At 43.9% G+C, this 18,432-nt stretch overlaps 2 protein-coding genes across 2 annotated transcripts in view; one reads left to right on the forward strand and one right to left on the reverse strand.

The window, feature by feature from the left end:
• LOC309563528 (C3a anaphylatoxin chemotactic receptor-like) overlaps window positions 1-18,432 on the reverse strand; it is a gene marked incomplete at its 5' end in the record, with an annotated part of 113,001 nt that overhangs the window by 31,924 nt on the left and 62,645 nt on the right. The gene's annotated exons all lie outside the window — the stretch shown is intronic.
• On the forward strand, window positions 2,873-7,138 carry LOC309564147 (C3a anaphylatoxin chemotactic receptor-like; the record flags this gene model as incomplete). The annotated part of the gene is made up of 2 exons (XM_082268776.1): window positions 2,873-2,979; window positions 6,164-7,138. Exon 2 carries the CDS (start codon window positions 6,173-6,175, stop codon window positions 7,136-7,138), a length of 966 nt encoding a protein of 321 aa, XP_082124902.1. The 5' UTR covers window positions 2,873-2,979; window positions 6,164-6,172.

Here is an 18,432-nt window from a genome sequence, read left to right on the forward strand (position 1 = left end):
TTTGTGATGGGGAAGGCGTCTGACAGGAGGCCATTTACTCTTACTCTGGCAGAGGGATTATGGTAAAGGGCTAGTATAAAGTTTAGTAGTCTGGGACCCAATCCAAGATTAATTAGTACTGCTTCTAGGTAGTCCCACGCCAGCCTGTCAAACGCCTTCTCCGCATCTAAGGACAAGAAAAAGCCCGGTTTTTTATGCGAGGTCAGATAGTGGTGAATATTTATCGCTTTTATAGTGTTATCCCTTGCCTCTCTTCCCGGGATAAAGCCAACTTGGTCGGGAGAACAGCGGGAAGGGATGAAAGGAAGTAGTCTATTAGCTAAAATTTTCGCGTAGATTTTTAGGTCTACGTTAAGTAGAGAAATGGGTCTAAAGTTAGATGGTTGGGAGTTATCTTTTCCTGGTTTGGGGATCACTGTGACGTGTGCTTCTAAAAGTGATGGGTTATCATATTTAGATGAGGCAAGGGAATTGAAGGCTCGGAGAAAAGGGTCTACCAAAGTGTTTGCGAAGGTTTTGTAGTACACTAAGGGTAGTCCATCAGGTCCTGGACTTTTACCCAGCTTCATCTGTTTGATTACAGCATAGAATTCATCAGGCGTAAGAGGTCCGTCAATGTCTCCAGCTTGCTCCGAGGAGAGAGCAAGTAAGCCGTTTTTACACAGGAAGTCCTTAAACAGTCGTGTTTTGTCTGGGGGACGTGAGTTGTGAGTGGAAGGGTCATTCAGGTTATACAACTTGGTGTAGTACTTTGCAAATTCTTTTGCTATATCTTCGTTTGTATTGAGCTTCCCACCTTGTGTTGAAGTTAGGGAATGGACTATATGTGAGCTTTTTTTTGAGGCCAAGGCTCTGGCTAGGTATTTGCTACTTTTGTTACCGAATTCATAGAATAATTTTTGGGATAGGGTGAATCTTTTTCTGAATTTTTTGTTAAATTCGTTTCTCAGTAATTGTCTTAATTCTTCTAGTTCAGAAAGAGTGGATTGGGCTTTTGATTTCTTGTGTGATGATTCTAGAGAGCTTATTTTTTGTAGTAAAGAGTTGATATAGTTCTGATGGGTTCTCTTACGTTGTGCTGAAAGCTTGAGGAATAGTCCTCTGAGATTGCATTTATGAGCTTGCCATTGTGATAAAGGAGAGGAATCAGGGGTATCATTGAGATGGAAGAAATCTAAGATCTGGGTAGAAATTTTATCTGTATTTTTGGAATCAGCTAGTAATGTGGGATCTAGTCTCCAAGTTTTGGTGAATTGGTTAGTTTTTGGAAGAGTTATTTTCAGTGTGATTGGGTGATGGTCTGATATAAACATGGGTTCGATGGAGGTGCTGTCAATAAAAGGGATATCTTTTTGGGAGATGAAGAAGTAATCTATTCTGGAGTATCTATTGTGAGGGGCTGAAAAAAATGTAAAATCTTTGGTGTTGGGGTGTGTGATTCGCCAAGTGTCATGTAGAGTGAGTTCCTGCAACTGCAGCTTTATTCTACGCAAAGCCGCAAATGGCAAGGAAGCTGTTCCCGTGGAGGTGTCCTCAAGCGGGTTAAGGGCCACATTGAAGTCACCTCCCAAGATCACCACTCCCTCTTGGAAGGCTGCAAGGGAAGCAGACGCATCCCTAAAAAAGGAAACTTGCGCTTTATTTGGGCTGTAAATGTTAGCGATTGTTATTGGAGTTTGCCAGACATGTCCTTTAATAAAAAGGTATCTGCCCTCTGGGTCAATTAACGTATCGGAGATTTTAAGGGGCAATGATTTGGACATTATTGTATTATTATTATTACATTATATATTATTACATTATATATATACATTATTATATATTATATATATACATTATTATTGGACATTATTTGGATTATTATTATTATTTGTTGCTGCCATTAGGATCGGTTCCAGATACTATATTTCCTACTATTAGGTTTCTATTTATCATCTCTGTCATTTTCTTCTTTTAGTAATTCTGTAGTTTGTAGTATATGACCACTTTTATCTATTTATGTATACTCTGTGTGCATATATTCAACCATACCCACTTAGCTCTTAGGCTCGAACTGCCGTCCAGGTGTCCTCAGTGAGGGTATTTGCCGCATAGGACTCCTCTTAGGACCCTGCGGCAGTCGAGCATTCCTCCCTTATATAATGCCCTTCTCCAAGATGGCGGGTTCATAGGCCTGAGGAAGGAGCGCACGCTCCGACAACGCGTCGCCTACGTCATCACGCCCACGCTCTACGCCCAACCCGGAAGTCCGCCGCCGGAGGCGTTGCAGGTGTCCTCGGGGGCCGGATACTGCTTACTCCCGCAGTCGGACGGACTTGTTTGGAGCACATCAGCCCCTCCTCGCCCAGGCACTGGAATAATGGATCTTTTTACACACGTTCATCATGCTTTTTAATCGTTTATCTTGTGAGTACCCAGCATTATTAGATGTCAAATAAAGTATTGAGTTTACTGCACTTAGAGTGGCGCTGTTCTTATCTTCCCCTACGGGGACAGTGCTACATACAGAAGGAATAATATAACACAACTGGGATTCTCCATTCAGTTCTCACCAGGACCAACAAAGAATAAAGACAACCGATATGACAAATACCACTCACAGCACATTGGAAACCATCATCTTGCACCATATTGTCTAGCTTAGGTGAAAATTCTAACTAAACAACTTGCAGGAAGGAAGTTGTGATGTACTAACAGTTATGTGAAATTAACCTTAAGAAGAACAGTGTAAGCAGAGCTATATTCTGAGGAAGTGGCAAACTCTCCTGCTGAGGACTGGTGGAGGTAAGACCGGCCGTGAAGACGTCCTTCCTCAATGGATGGATGCCACCATCTATACTAATAGTCTCCATGTCTTCTGTACCTTCTGCTTAGAGCTCCTATCTAACTATAGAGATAAGTACTCTGTATGGGGACAATGTCAGATTTCACTGGCTCTTCGTCTAATGGATCATACATCTAAATATCTTCATTCATTGGGTGCATATATCAGTGAGCGACATATCCCCGAGAGTTCTGGTTGTTATGTAGTTCTACAGACAAAATTATTCTGGGTAGGAGTTATTGGGAGAGGGGGTAAGGGATGACATAGAAAGAGGGGGGGGGGAGGGGGAAAGGGGGGTAAGAGGGGAAGGGGAGTTAGAATATGGGAAAGAGAGAGAGGCAGGAGAAGAGGGTGAGGTGGGTGGGGGAGAAAGAGAGAGAGATACAATGGTAAGAGGGAGAGATGAGGAGAGAGAAGGAGAAAGATACAAAGGTATGAGAGAAAGAGATAAATAGAGGTAAAGATAGAGAAAGATACAAAGAAAAAATAGAGAGTATGAGAGAGAGAAATAGAGAGACAAGAGAGATAGGGAGATACGAAGGTAAGAGAGAGATGAAGAGAAAGAGAGATACAACGATAAGTGGGTGAGATGAAGATAGATAGACAGAGAGAAGAAGAGAGATACAAAGGAGAGAGATGAAAAGTGAGAAGGAGAGAGATACAAAGATAGGAGAAGGAGAGAAATATGAAGAGAAGGGGGGGGGGGGGGGGTGAGATAGAAAAGTGAGAGGAGAAAGGTTACAAGAGGGTGAGACTGGTGGGGAAGGACAAAGAAGAGAGAGAGGAAAAGATAGGCAAATGAGAGTAGGGAAAGGTCAAGAAAAAGTTAGGTACAAGAAGAACAAAGAGGTAAAAAGGTAAAGGTGGAGAGAAAGTGAAAAGGGTGAAATAGAGAAAGTTTTCTTTCTTTCTTTTTCTGTTTTCTTTCTATCTTGTCTTTTTTTCTGGATTATTCTAGGAAACCCCTTACAGCCGGAACCGTAGAACAATTCAGTGTTGCACTTGCTTTACCCCATATGGCACCATTTAACTCAAATGTATGAGGGTTTTCTGTAAAACATCCTTGTCCTTTATGTGATCCTACTTGTGTAGGATACTTTGATATTGTAAACTTTGTTGGACTTGTATCTGTTTGCTTACACTGTAATTTGTTACAGAAAAATGTCAATAAAAATGTTTATATAAAAAAAAAAAAAAGAAAAAAATAAAGCATGGAAAGGGGAAATAGACAATCCAATAGGGTGTTGGTGGTGGTATTGGTATTTGTGTTGGTGTTCTTTGTTTTGTTGGTGGTGTGGGTGTTGTTATTGTTGGTGGCAGTGATGTTGGTGGTGGTGGCGGTGGTGGTGGCGTTGGTGTTGTTGGGGGTGATGGTGGTGGTTTTGTTGGTGGTGAAGGTGGTGGTGTTGTTGGTGGCGGTGGTGTTGTTGATGCTGATGGTGGTGGTTTTGTTGGTGGTGAAGGTGGTGGTGTTGGCTGTGTTGGTGGCGGTGTTGATATTGGTGGTGTTAGTGGTACTGTTAGTGGTGGTGTTTTTGTTTGTGGTGGTGGCGGTGATGTTTGATGTGATGTTGCTGTTGGTGTTGTTGACAGTGGTGTTGGCAGTGATGGTGGTGTTGTTATTGGTGGTGTTTTTTTTTTTGTTGGTGGTGTTGTTGGTATTGTTGGTGGTGGCTGGGGTGTTTTTCTTACAGCCTTTTTCGAACAGGGGAGCTGCCTAAGGAACCGTAGCACCATTCCATGTTGCACTTGATTTACCCCATATGGCACTATTTACCTTAAATGTATGAGGGTTTTCTGTAAAACATCCTTGTGGTTTTTGTGATTCTACTTGTGTATGATACTGTGATATTGTAAACTTTATTAGACTTGTATTTATTCGCTTATACTGTAACTTGTTACAGACACATTTCAATAAAAATGTTTATGAAAAAAAGAAATCGAGAGAAAGGGGGGGGGGGGGAAAGAACCAATAGCGTTTTGGTGGTGATGGTGGTGGCATTGGTGTTCTTGGTTTTTTTGGTGGTGTGGATGTTGGTGGTGGTGTTGGCAGTGGTGGTGTGGGTGTTGGTGGTGTTGTTGGTGGTGGTGTTGGCAGTGGTGGTGTTGGTGGTGGTGTTGTTATTGGTGGTGTTGGTGGTGGTGTTTTTGTTGGTGGTGGTGTTGTTATTGTTGGGGGTGGCAGTGGTGTTGGTGGTGATGATGTTGTTGGGTTTCCTTATTGTTGGTGGTGGTGTTGATGGTGGTGGTGGTGTTGTTTTTTGTTGTTGGTGGTGGTGTTGGTGGTAATAGTGGTGATGTTGACTGTGTTGGTGGTGATGATAGTGTTGTTATTGGTGGTGTTTTTGTTGCTGTTGTGGTTGGTGGTGGTGATGGTGGCGGTGGTGTTGGCTGTGTTGGGGGTGTTCATATTGATAGTGTTTTTGTTGGTGGCGATGGTGTTGGTGGTGATGGTGGTGGTGTTGGCAGTGATGGTGGAACTGTTATTAGTGGTGTTGATGGTGGTGTTTTTGTTGGTGGTGGTGTTGGTGGTGTTAGTGGTGGTGTTTTTGGTGGTGGTAGCGGTGGTGTTGGTGGTGTTGACGTTGTTGGTGGTGGTGTTGGTGTTAGCTGTATTGGTGGTGGCGGTGGTGTTGTTGGTGGTATTGTTATTGGTGGTGTTAGTGGTGGTGTTTTTGGTGGTGGTAGCAGTGGTGTTGACGTTGTTGTTGTTGGTGTTGGCTGTGTTGGTGGTGCTGTTATTGGTGGTGTTGGTATTGGTGGTGTTTTTGGTGGTGGTGGTAGCAGTAGTCTTGGTGGTGTTGTTGTTGTTGGTGGTGTTGGCTGTGTTGGTGGTGGTGTTGTTGGTGGTGATGGTGGCGGTGGTATTGTTGGTGGTGTTAGCTGTGATGGTGGTATTGTTATTGGTGGTGTTGATGGTAGTGTTTTTGTTGTTATTGGTGTTGTTGTTATTGTTGGTGTTGTTGATGGTGGTGGTGGTGTTGTTGATGGTGGTAGCGGTGTTGTTGGTGATGTTGGCTGTGATGGTGGTGATGGTGGTGCTGGCATTGGTGGTGTTGATGGTGTTGTTGTTATTTTTGGTGATAGTGGTGGTGGTGTTGACTGGGAGAGAGGGAGAAAGAAAAAGCCAAAAAAGAAATGGTGTTACAGAGGAAAATAAAGATAGAGGCACAACAACAAAGAATTAGAGAGAATAAAAAACAAAAAAGAGAGCAGTGGAGAGGGAGTAAAAAAGATCTTTGTCTTATATGATACAGTAGGGATACATTGCTTCCTTCACGAAGACAAAATAATGATCTCACACATCCAGTAACTCTCTGTATATCTATTTCTCTATAGAAAATAAAGATGTCTAATATCAGCGATGTGACGGACACAACCAAGTCTTTGAGCTATGGGAACGTTTTCATCATCCTGGTTCTATTTGTCATTTTCCTTGTGGGGGTCCCCGGCAACGCTCTGGTGCTTTGGGTCACCGGAGTGAAGATGAAACGCAGAGTCAGCACCGTTTGGTTTTGGAACCTTGCTCTGGCCGACATCATCTGTTGCTCATTTGTCCCATTCATCCTAGCTAATATCTTCTCTTCCCGCTGGCTGTATGGAAACGCTTTGTGTAAAATATTACCCTGCATCCTCATCCTCAATATGTTCTCCAGCGTCTTCACCCTGGTGGCCATCAGCATCGACCGATGTATCCTGGTGGTCTGGCCTGTGCGGGCCAAAAATCACCGCAGCTTCAGGACAGTGTGGATCGTCTGCTTGGGTATTTGGATTTTGTCCATCGTATTGGGTCTACCTGCAGGCATCTACCGGACAACGGAAATTCAGAATAATAGAACTGTATGCATCTATATGAAAGGTTTCATGGTTCCCATCACTCTTACTCGAATGGTTTTTGGATTTCTGATTCCTTTCCTTATCATTTCTTCCTGTTACATCCGTCTGGCTTTTAAAGTACAAAATATACGACTTTTAAAACCAGGAAGAAAAACCACCAGATTGGCCTTTGTCATAATAGTGGCATTCTTCATCACTTGGGCGCCGTACCACATAATGGGAATGGTTATGCTGTACTCTCAAGATCAACTTGTGGCTTCCTTGAATGCTGCAGCTCAGGCTTTGGCTCACTTTAATAGTTGTATTAACCCGATATTGTACGTCTTCATGGGGAAAGACATGAAGAGTAAAGTACGACAGTCTATACGTGGGCTCATGGAAAATGCATTTAATGAAGAGGTATCAAGACCGGCCACATACAAAAGGAGCAAATCCTCATCTAAAGAGCATTCTTGTCTTGAGCAAGAGAGAGAGTAGGACTAACATACTGATGTGAGATGGATATTTATACTGATAATAAGAGTAATTCAATCCCAACTCTAAGAATTACAAAGAACACGGTTTAAATGCAGATTATGTCTAGTGGTCACTGAGTAAGGAGCAAATACCTTTTTCTACACTCAAGAAGATGTAATTGGTCCCTGCAGCCTTTTCTCTAAGGTGGTTCCTGTAGCGGTTGCATGAAATCCCAAAGATAACGTATAAGTGCATGTGGATTGACGCGTTTCGCCCCATTGAGGGGCTTCTTCAAGATCCATTTACAAGAAATTCTATGCACTACGTCAGGGGTCTTCAAACAATGGCCCTCCAGTTGTTCAGGAACTACAATTTCCATCATGCCTAGTCCTGTCTGTGAATGTCAGAGTTTTACAATGCCTCATGGGATGTGTAGTTCCGCAACAGCTGGAGGGCCATAGTTTGAGGATCCCTGCACTACTTTTTTTTGTGAAGATTGTTATTTATGATATGAATTGTTAATAATTATGGTGTAATGATGTCTCATCAAATGATTATGTTATACTATCTTACATTTATTTGCATTCATGTAGTGCATAGAATTTCTTGTAAATGGATCCTGAAGAAGCCCCTCAATAGGGCGAAACATGTCGATCTACACACACTTATACATTATCTTTGGGATTTCGTCCAAATTGGTTAAACTACAGCACTGATCATGTGAATTATGTTTTTAATCTTTGCTATATTAACCGCATACTGTATATATGTGGCGGCAGAGTGGCTCTCCCAGGCAAAACCACGTATGGGTACGTCATTTGCCTGGGAGGAGCTAGGGGGCAAGCTCCTGCCCCCAATCGTCAGCGGGGAAGCCGATGCGTGTGCCTGACACTCTCGATCGCTCCCCACTGGGAGAGAAGGACGGGCAGCTGTTGTAAACACAGCCGACCGTTCTTCTCCCTGGAATGATCACAAAGTGCCTGTGATCCTTCTATATAGGATCACATGTCTCTATGGTCATTTCACAAGCCACACCCCCCCCCCCACAGTTAGAATCACTCCCCTAGGCTCACATTTAACCCCTTGATCACGCACAGGGTTAACCCCTTCCCTGCCAGTGTCATTATTACAGTAACAGTGCATATTTATAGCACTGATTACTGCAGTAATGTCACTGGTACCCCCAAAAGTGTCAAAAATGTCAGTCAAGGGTCCGATCTGTCCGTCGCAATGTCGCAGTCCTGCAAAAAATCGCAGATCGCCGCCATTACTAGAAAAAAAAAAAAAACAATGAAAATGACATAAATTTTCCCGTAGTTAGTAGACGCGATAACTTTTGCGCGAACCAATAACAATACGCTTATTGCGATTTTTTTTTTTACCAAAAATATGTAGCAGAAAACAAATTGGCCTAAAATGTTAAAAAATTTTGACTTTTAAATTTTTTTTGGGGAATGTTATATAGCAGAATGGGAAAAATATATATTTTTTTTTTCAAAATTTTCGCTCTTTTTTTGTTTATAGCACAAAAAATAAAAATCGTACAGGTGATCAAATACCACCAAAAGAAAGCTCTGTTTGTGGGGAAAAAAGGACATCAATTTAATTTGGGTACAGCGTCGCACGACCGCGCAATTGTCCATTAAAATGACGCAGTGCCGTATCGCAAAATAGGGCCTGATCATTAATGGGGGAAAATCTTCCGGTCTTAAAGCAGTTAAAAATACGCTAATTGAGATTTTTTTTGTCAAAGACATGGAGCTAAATACATTTTGGCCTAAATATATGACAAAAATTGAATATATTGGATAGAAAGTAGAAAATGTCAATTTTTTTCGCAAAATTTTTGCTTTTTTTCTATTAATATCGCAAAAAATGAAAAGCGCAGAGGTGATCAAATACCACCAAAAGAAAGCTCTGTTTTGTGGGGAAAAAAGGACGTAAATTTCGTTTGGGTACGGCGTTGCATGACCGCGCAATTGTCAGTTAAATTCGCGCAGTGCCGAATTGCAAAACGTGGCCTGGACGTAAAGCAGGAAAATCCTCCGGTGGTAAAGTGGTTAACATAGAAAAACTTTTTTGATATAAGTTCTATTTTTTTTGCTTGGCAAATTAAAATCCCTCGCTCCGCCCAGTCCAATCTCTGATTGGTAGAGAAGGGACGGGCGTCCTCCCTTTACACGTTTATTTATGAGGATATTTGTATAGCACACTCCCTCCTTTCCATCACATCAGATACATTATTAGTTTGTTCAAACATATTTAAAGGGATTTATATTTTTCATGCAAAATGTTTAACTTGCAAGTTTACTATAAATAGTTTTCAAAGTATTTTAAAATTCTTGTGTCTGTGTATATTTCATATTGTGTGCACATGGGGGGGGGGGGTGTATATACCGCTTACTGTGCACCATGTGTAGAAGTGCTACAAGTGACTGAGCTTTACTGCTCCAATGTCTGAGGAAAAATCTTTGTGGAATGTAAAGGCTGATAATGAATTATTGGACACAATATCATCCCGGTATCTTATTCGGTACAGTTTCAGGAGTTCAGCAATGGTGCTGACATCAGTGCTTAACATGCAGACAGCCACTAGAGGGAGACTCTACAAATCTATATAAGAACAACCGTCATGGTTAGAACAAGTAAGTAAAAATGAGAAAAGCACGAAAAAATATTCAATAAAAATCATTGAAATAGAAAAAAATTGGTTTCAGGTAAATGTTACTAATATTTCTAAAAAAAAAAAAGGAACTTTAACCACTTTACCACCGGAGGATTTTCCTGCTTTACGTCCAGGCCACTTTTTGCAACTTGGCACTGCGCGACTTTAACTGACAATTGCGCGGTCATGCAACGCTGTACCCAAACAAAATTTACGTCCTTTATTTCCCCACAAACAGAGCTTTCTTTTGGTGGTATTTGATCACCTCTGCGCTTTTAATTTTTTGCGATATTAATAAAAAAAGTTTTTGCGAAAAAATTGACATTTTCTACTTTGACAGTTAAAAAGTATCCGATATATTACATTTTTGTCATATATTTAGGCCAAAATGTATTTAGCTACATGTCTTTGACAAAAAAATCCTCAATGAGCGTATTTTTAACCGCTTTAAGACCGGAAGATTTTACCCCATTCCTGACCAGGCTATATTTTGCGATTCGGCACTGCATTACTTTAACGGACAATTGCGCGGTCGTACGACGCCGTACCCAAACAAAATTTACATCTTTTTTTCCCACAAACAGAGCTTTCTTTTGGAGGTATTTTATCACCTCTGCGCTTTTCGTTTTTTGTGATATTAATAAAAAAAGAGCGAAAATTTTCTGAAAAAATTGACATTTTCTACTTTGACAGTTAAAAAATATCCAATATATTCAATTTTTGTCATATATTTAGGCCAAAATGTATTTAGCTCCATGTCTTTGACAAATAAATTCTATATGAGAGTATTTTTAACCGCTTTAAGACCGGAAGATTTTACCCCCATTCCTGACCAGGCTATATTTTGCGATTCGGCACTGCATTATTTTAACGGACAATTGCGCAGTCGTGCGACGCTGTACCTAAACGAATTTGATGTCATTTTTTTCCCACAAACAGAGATTTCTTTTGGTGGTATTTGATCACCTGTGCGATTTTTACTTTTTGTGCTATAAACAAAAAAAGAGCGTAAATTTTGCAAAAATAACAATATTTTTCACATTTTTTTTATATGAAATTCCCCCAAAAAATGTAAAAATCTAAATTTTTTAACATTTTTGGCCAATTTGTTTTCTGCTACATATGTTTGGTAAAAAAAAATCGCAAAAAGCGTATTTTGATTGGTTTGCGCAAAAGTTATTGCGTTTACTAACTACGGGAAAGATTTGTAATTTTTATTGTTTATTTTTTTTCACTAGTAATGGCGGCGATCTGCGATTTTTTTTGTGGGACTGTGACATTGCGGCGGACAGATCGGACCCCTAACTGACATTTTTGACACTTTTGGGGGGACCAGTGACATTACTACAGTAATCAGTGCTATAAATATGCACTGTCACTGTACTAATGACACTGGCAGGGAAGGGGTTAACTTTATTGGTGATTAAGGGGTTAAATGTATGCCTGGTGCTTACTGACGTGTGTGGGGGGAGGGGATTGTGTGACACAGACACAGATCGCAGGTTGAGCTATGCTGAATCCTGCAATCTGTCCCTGCCTGTCACAGAGAAGATCCGCCCACTTTGTTTACACAAGCGGGCGGATCTCCACACTTGATCCCCGACGATCGGGGAAGAGCAGCGGTGATCACCGCCTCTCCTCCCCTGGCCCGACTCCCGTTGTGTCTGAATACAGCGGGAGCGAGCCTCTGGCGGCGCGCGCGTGCCGCCGAGAGGGGGCGTTGTCCAGCGACGTCGCTGGACGATAACGAGCCACTTTGCCGCAGTACCAGCTCAGTGATCGGTCGGCAAGTGGTTAACCACTTCCATACCGGGCCATTTCTGGCACTCCACTCCTACATGTAAAAATCATCATTTGAAAATTTACTCGGAACCCCCAAACATTATATACTGTATATATATGTTTTAGCAGAGACCCTTGGGAATAAAATGGCGATCATTGCAACTTTTTATGTCACACGGTATTTGCGCAGAAATTTTTCAAACGTGTTTTTTTTGGGGGGGGGGGGGGGAAAACAGTTTTAAGGTCCTTTCACACGGTCGTTCCGTATTTCCGTTTTTCATCCCATCCGATTGCGGATGAAAAACTGACATAATGCATGTCAATGGGATTGCGGATGTCAGCGGATGACCATCTGCTGACATCCGATTTGTGTCCTTTCCGATCAATTCAGTTTTTTGGAACGGAAGAGAACCCTATTTTTTCTTCCGTTTTAAAAAAGGGAACGGACACAAAAACGTATGTCAGCGGTGTCACCCACTGACATCCGCAATCCCATTGACATGCATTATGTCCGTATATCATCTGCAAACGGATGGGATGATAAACGGACATACGGACTGGACACTCCAGAGTGTCATCCGTGTCCGTGTAAAAAAAAGAAAAGTGTTATGGAATTAGTTAGATGTCTGTTTTACCGGTCACATTGGTCTGATTTCTGTATACGCTTTTGACTGTAATGTATGCCTTGTTTACCTACTATAAATAAAGAATTTACAAAAAAAAAAAAAAGTGCCTGAGCAGTGGAAAATACGGTCCGCCCCGTGTGAAAGGACCCTTATGAATTTAAAAAAAAACACTAAAGTTATCCCAATTTTTTTTGTACAATGTGAAGGTAATGTTACGCCGAGTGAATAGATACCCAACATGTCACTCTTTAACCACTTTACCACCGGAGGATTTTGCTGTCTTACGTCTGGGCCACTTTTTGCGATTCGGCGCTGTGCGACTTTAACTGACAATTGCGCGGTCGTGCGACGCCGTACCCAAACGAAATTTACGTCCTTTTTTTCCCATAAACAGAGCTTTCTTTCGGTGGTATTTGATCACCTGTGCGATTTTTACTTTTTGCGCTATAAACAAAAAAAGAGCGTTTATTTTGAAAAAATAACAATATTTTTCACATTTTTTTTAATGAAATTCTCCCAAAAAAAATGTAAAAATCAAATTTTTTTTAAATTTTTGGCAAATTTGTTTTCTGCTACCTATGTTTGGTAAAAAAAAATCACAATCGTATTTTGATTGGTTTGCGCAAAAGTTATTGCGTTTACTAACTAAGGGAAAGATTTTTGTCATTTTTGGTGTTTTTTTTTTTTAACGAGTAATGGCGGCGATCTGCAATTTTTTTTTGCGGGACTGCGACATTGCGGCGGACAGATCGGACCCCTTGACTGACATTTTTGACACTTTTGGGGGTACCAGTGACATTACTGCAGTAATCAGTGCTATATATATGCACTGTCACTGTACTAATGACACTGGCAGGGAAGGGGTTAATTTTATTGGAGAGGGAGGGGTTAATGTATGCCTGGTGCTTACTGACATGTGTGGGGGGAGGTGACTGAGTGACACAGGGACAGATCAGATGTTCAGCTATGCTGAACCCTGCAATCTAAACCTTCCTGTCACTTAGGAGATCCGCCCACTCTGTTTACACAGGCGGGCGGATCTCCAAACTAGATTCCCCGACGATCGGGGAAGAGCAGCGGCGATCGCCGCCGCTCCTCCCCTGGCCTGACTCCCGCTGTGAATGAAAACAGCAGGAGCGCCGCCTACAGGGGGAGGAGTCCAGCGACGTAGTACTATGTCGCTGGACGATAACGAACCACTTTGCCGCAGTACGGTCAACGTGACCGGTCGGCAAGTGGTTAAAATTGCGCACACTGGTAAAAGGATGCCAAACTTCGATACTTAAAAATCTCCATAGGCAACACTTTAAAAATGTTTACAGGTTACCAGTTTAGAGTTACAGTGGAGATATTGGGCTAGAATTGTTGCTCTCGCTCTAACGTTCGCAGCGTTATCTCACATGTATGGATTGAACGGCGGGTACATATGCGTTCGCTTCTGCGTGCGAGAACGCAGGGACGGGGGCACTTTACATTTTTTTTTTATTGTTTATTGTTTATTTTTTTTTTATTTTTTTTTTTTTTTTACACTTTCCCTTTTAATTTTTTTTATATCACTTTTGTTTCTATTACAAGGAATGTAAACATCCCTTGTAATAGAATTAGTGAATGACAGGTCCTCTTTATGGAGAGATCGGGGGTCAATAAGACCTCACATCTCTCCTACAGGCTGGAAAACCTGAAATAAAAAAAAAAACATAAAAAAAAAACAAACAATCTCAGCTATCCAGAGATCACGGCAGTATTGACAACTTCCAGGCCGGGCGTAACGTCATCACGCCGCGTCAGAGAGTCATAGAGTTTGCCGGGGACCATCTGGTCCTCAGCAGTCTCTATGGTAGGTTACTTTCTCTGGCTCGCTGATCAAACGGGCGAGCCGGTAGAAGCACCGAAGGGCGGCGAGGGGTCAATAAGACCTCCGATCTCTCCTACAGGCTGGAAAGCCTGATATAAAAAAAAAAAACATAAAATCTCGGCTATCCAGCCAAGATCACGGCAGTAAAGATAACTGCCAGGCCGGGCATGACGTCATCACGTCACGTCCGAGAGTCATAGAGTTTGCCGGGGACCGTCTCTATGGTGTACTTCCGCCACTGGCAGGTTCCTTTCTCCGGGTCGTTGATCGCATGGGCGAGCCAGTAGAAGCACCGGTGTGCTGCGGGGGGTCAATAAGACCTCAGATCTCTCCTACAGGCTGGAAAGCCTGATATAAAAAAAAAAAATCTTGGCTGTCCAGCCAAGATCATGGCAGTAAAGATAACTGCCAGGCTGGGCATGACGTCATCACGTCGCGTCCGAGAGTCATAGAGTCTGCCAGGGACCATCTGGTCCTCAGCAGTCTCTATGGTGTACTTCCGCCACCGGCGGATTCCTTTGTCCGGCTGTCTGATCTCACAGGCGAGCCGGTAGAAGCACCGGAGGGCGGGGGGGGGGGGGGTGTTCCCTCCCACCGCCTGTAAGAACAATCAAGTGGCTGAACAGCCTCTATGATTGTTCTTATGGTGCAGGGAATCGCCAGGCATCATTCAGATATCCCCACTTAAAGCCCTGGACATCATATGACGTCCAGACGTAAGGAAGTGGTTAAGACTTCATAGTCTTCATAGTCTCATATTAGGCCCCACCTACTGGAAAGTTGATATTCCCAGCAAACAGAAATGTAATATATTGCACCTTTCTGGTCCTTAGATGTGGTAGCCGCATTACTGCATTCTTTTCTTTTTTGTTATACTGGTGATCCTGCCAGTAACACACTTCCTGTCCTAGGGTGACAACACTCATTTGCCATACTGTATGGAGCAGCAGTGTTGTCACCCTAGGACAGGGATCGGCAACCTACGGCCCGGGGGCCGCAACCAGCCCGCCGCCGTTAAATGTCTGGCCCGTACGTGGCCGTGATGGATTCACGTGCACCTGGCCCGCGGATATTTTAAGTAACCTAAGTAAGCCGCGCTGATAAGACAGCGGGAGCTTCCGGAGTTAACTTTCCTAGGTGGTCCTAGCAACCAATCACCAGCTTAGTAATATGAAAAATTAACTCCGGAAGCTCCCTCTGTCTTATCAGTGCGGCTGTGTGTCTCTCCCATGTTCTCATTCAGCTACCCGCTCCGCTCTGCCTCCCTCTCTGTATGGGGCAAGGTAGGCAGAGCTGCGGGGGGGGGGGGGGCTGTGTAATATGCACGGGGGGGGGGCTGTGTAATATGCAGTGGGCGGCTGTGTAATGTAAAGGGGTCCAGAGGTGCAGGGCCTGTGTAATGTAAAGGGGTCCAGGGGTGCAGGGCTGTGTAATGTAAAGGGAACCAGGGGTGCAGGGGGCTGTATAATGTAAAAGGGGTCCAGAGGTGCAGGGGGCTGTGTAATGTAAAAGGGGTCCAGAGGTGTGGGGGTTGTGTAATGTAAAGGGGCCAGAGGTGCGGGGGTTGTGTAATGTAAAAGGGTGCAGAGGTTCAGGGCTGTGTAATGTAAAGGGGGCCAGAGGTGCGGAGGCTGTGTGATGTAAATGGGGCCAGAGGCACGGAGGCTGTGTAATGTAAAGGGGCCCAGAGGTGCAGAGGCTGTGTAATTTAAAGGGGGGCCAGAGGTGCAGAGGCTGTGTAATGTAAAGGGGGGCCAGAGGCGCGGAGGCTGTGTGATGTAAAGGGGGCCAGAGGCGCGGAGGCTGTGTAATGTAAAGGGGCCCGGAGGTGCAGAGGCTGTGTAATGTAAAGGGGGGCCAGAGGCGCGGAGGCTGTGTAATGTAAAGGGGCCCGGAGGTGCAGAGGCTGTGTAATGTAAAGAGGGGCCAGAGGTGCGGAGGCTGTGTGATGTAAATGGGGCCAGAGGTGCAGAGGCTGTGCAATGTAAAGGGGCCCAGAGGTGCAGAGTCTGTGTAATGTAAAGGGGGCCAGAGGTGCGGGGCTGTGTAATATAAAAGGGTCCAGAGGTGTGTAATATGCAGGGGGGCTGTGTAATATGCATGGGGTATGTGTAGGGGGGCTGTGTAATATGAAGGGGGGTTGTGTAATGTGCAGTGAGGGGGCTGTGTAATGTAAAGGGGTCCAGAGGTGCAGGGGCTTTGTAATGTAAAGGGAACCAGGGGTGCAGGGCTGTGTAATTGTTAAGGGGTCCAGAGGTGCAGGGGGATGTGTAATGTAAAGAGGGGCCAGAGGTGCAGAGGCTGTGTAATGTAAAGGGACCCAGAGGTGCAGAGGCTGTGTAATGTAAAGGGGGCCAGAGGTGCGGGGCTGTGTAATATAAAAGGGCCCAGAGGTGTGTAATATGCAGGGGGGCTGTGTAAATGCATGGGGTATGTGTAGGGGGGCTGTGTAATATGCATGGTGTATGTGTAGGGGGGCTGTGTAATATGCAGGGGGGTTGTGTAATATGCAGTGAGGGGGCTGTGTAATGTAAAGGGGTCCAGGGGTGCAGGGGCTTTGTAATGTAAAGGAAACCAGGGGTGCAGGGCTGTGTAATTGTTAAGGGGTGCAGGGGGATGTGTCATGTAAAAGGGATCCAGAGGTGTGGGGGTTGTGTAATGTAAAGGGGACCAGATGTGGGGGGCTGTGTATTGTAAAGGGGGCAAGAGGTGTGTGGCTGTGTAATGTAAAGGGGTCCAGAGGCTCAGGGCTGTATAATGTAAAGGGGCCCAGAGGAGGGGGGCTGTGTAATGTAAAGGGGCCCAGAGGTGGGGGGCTGTGTAATGTAAAGGGGCCCAGAGGTGCGGCACTGTGTAATGTAAAGGGGCCCAGAGGTGCGGAGGCTGTGTAATGTAAAGGGGCCCAGAGGTGCGGAGGCTGTGTAATGTAAAGGGGCCCAGAGGTGCGAAGGCTGTGTAATGTAAAGGGGGCCAGAGGTGCGAAGGCTGTGTAATGTAAAGGGGGCCAGAGGTGCGAAGGCTGTGTAATGTAAAGGGGGCCAGAGGTGCGGGGCTGTGTAATGTTAAAGGGGCCAGAGGTGCGGGGCTGTGTAATGTTAAGGGGGCCAGAGGTGCGGGGCTGTGTAATGTTAAGGGGGCCAGAGGTGCGGAGGCTGTGTAATGAAAAGGGGGCAGAGGTGCGGGGCTGTGTAATGAAAAGGGGGCAGAGGTGTGGGGCTGTGTAATGAAAAGGGGGCAGAGGTGTGGGGCTGTGTTATGTAAGGGATGGGGGGTGGGTGGGAGACCCTGCAGCGATGCCAGATCCTCGAGGGCGTGAACCTGCTTGCTCCCTCAAGGTGAACTGGCTTTGTTTTAGTGAAGCACCTCAAAGTGAGGTAAACCTGTACTGTTATTATTACTATGTTAGAATTATTATTATCTTCATTTATTAACAGGTGAATGTGACCCTCCATACATTCACATACATTGAATCCGGCCCATAAGGAAGAAAAAGGTTGCTGACCCCTGGACTAGGATATGATGTGTGTTAGACCCCCTTCCTTCTCCTCTTCTCTGTAACAAAGGGAGGACATTACCTGTAGTCCTCAGAGATCTGTAAAGATGGTACCGGATGAGAGTCAGCTCATTGGGTTTCTGGCAGGATTATTGAACTGATATAACAAAGTACTTTTAATGGTATATTTTTAATAGAACAGAATGGAGCAAATAAGCAAAATGTATTGTTTTGTGAGCTGGGGATACAATAAGAGAAGAAACCCCCTGCTGATTTTGTAGGTTTTCCCACTGACAAAGAAATGATCAGTCTATAATTTTATTGGTCGGTTTATTTTACCAGTGAGAGACAGAATAACAACAAAAATATCCAGTAAATAAACAAATAACAAAAAAGTTATAAATTGATTTGTATTTTAATGAGTGAAATAAGTATTTGATCCCCGATCAATCAGCGAGATTTCTGTCTCCCAGAAGTCTTCTATACAGGTAACAAGCTGAGATTAGGAGCACTCTCTGTAAGAGAGTGCTCCTAATCTCAGCTTGTTACCTGTATAGAAGACACCTGTCCACAGAAGCAATCAATCAGATTCCAATCTCTCCACCATGGCCAACACCAAAGAGCTGTCCAAGGATGTCAGGGAGAAGATTGTAGACCTACACAAGGCTGGAATGGACTACAAGACCATTGCCTATATCGTTACCTATACAGGTAATGAGCTGAGATTAGGAGCACTCTCTGTAAGGGAGTGCTCCTATTCTCAGCTTGTTACCTGTATAGAAGACACCTGTCCACAGAATCAACCAATCAGATTCCAATCTCTCCACCATGGCCAAGACCAAAGAGCTGTCCAAGATTGTAGACCTACACAAGGCTGGAATGGCCTAGAACAGT

Source organism: Pelophylax lessonae (assembly GCF_965119305.1).
Source record: "Pelophylax lessonae genome assembly, chromosome: 9".
Classification (NCBI taxonomy): Eukaryota; Metazoa; Chordata; class Amphibia; order Anura; family Ranidae; genus Pelophylax; species Pelophylax lessonae.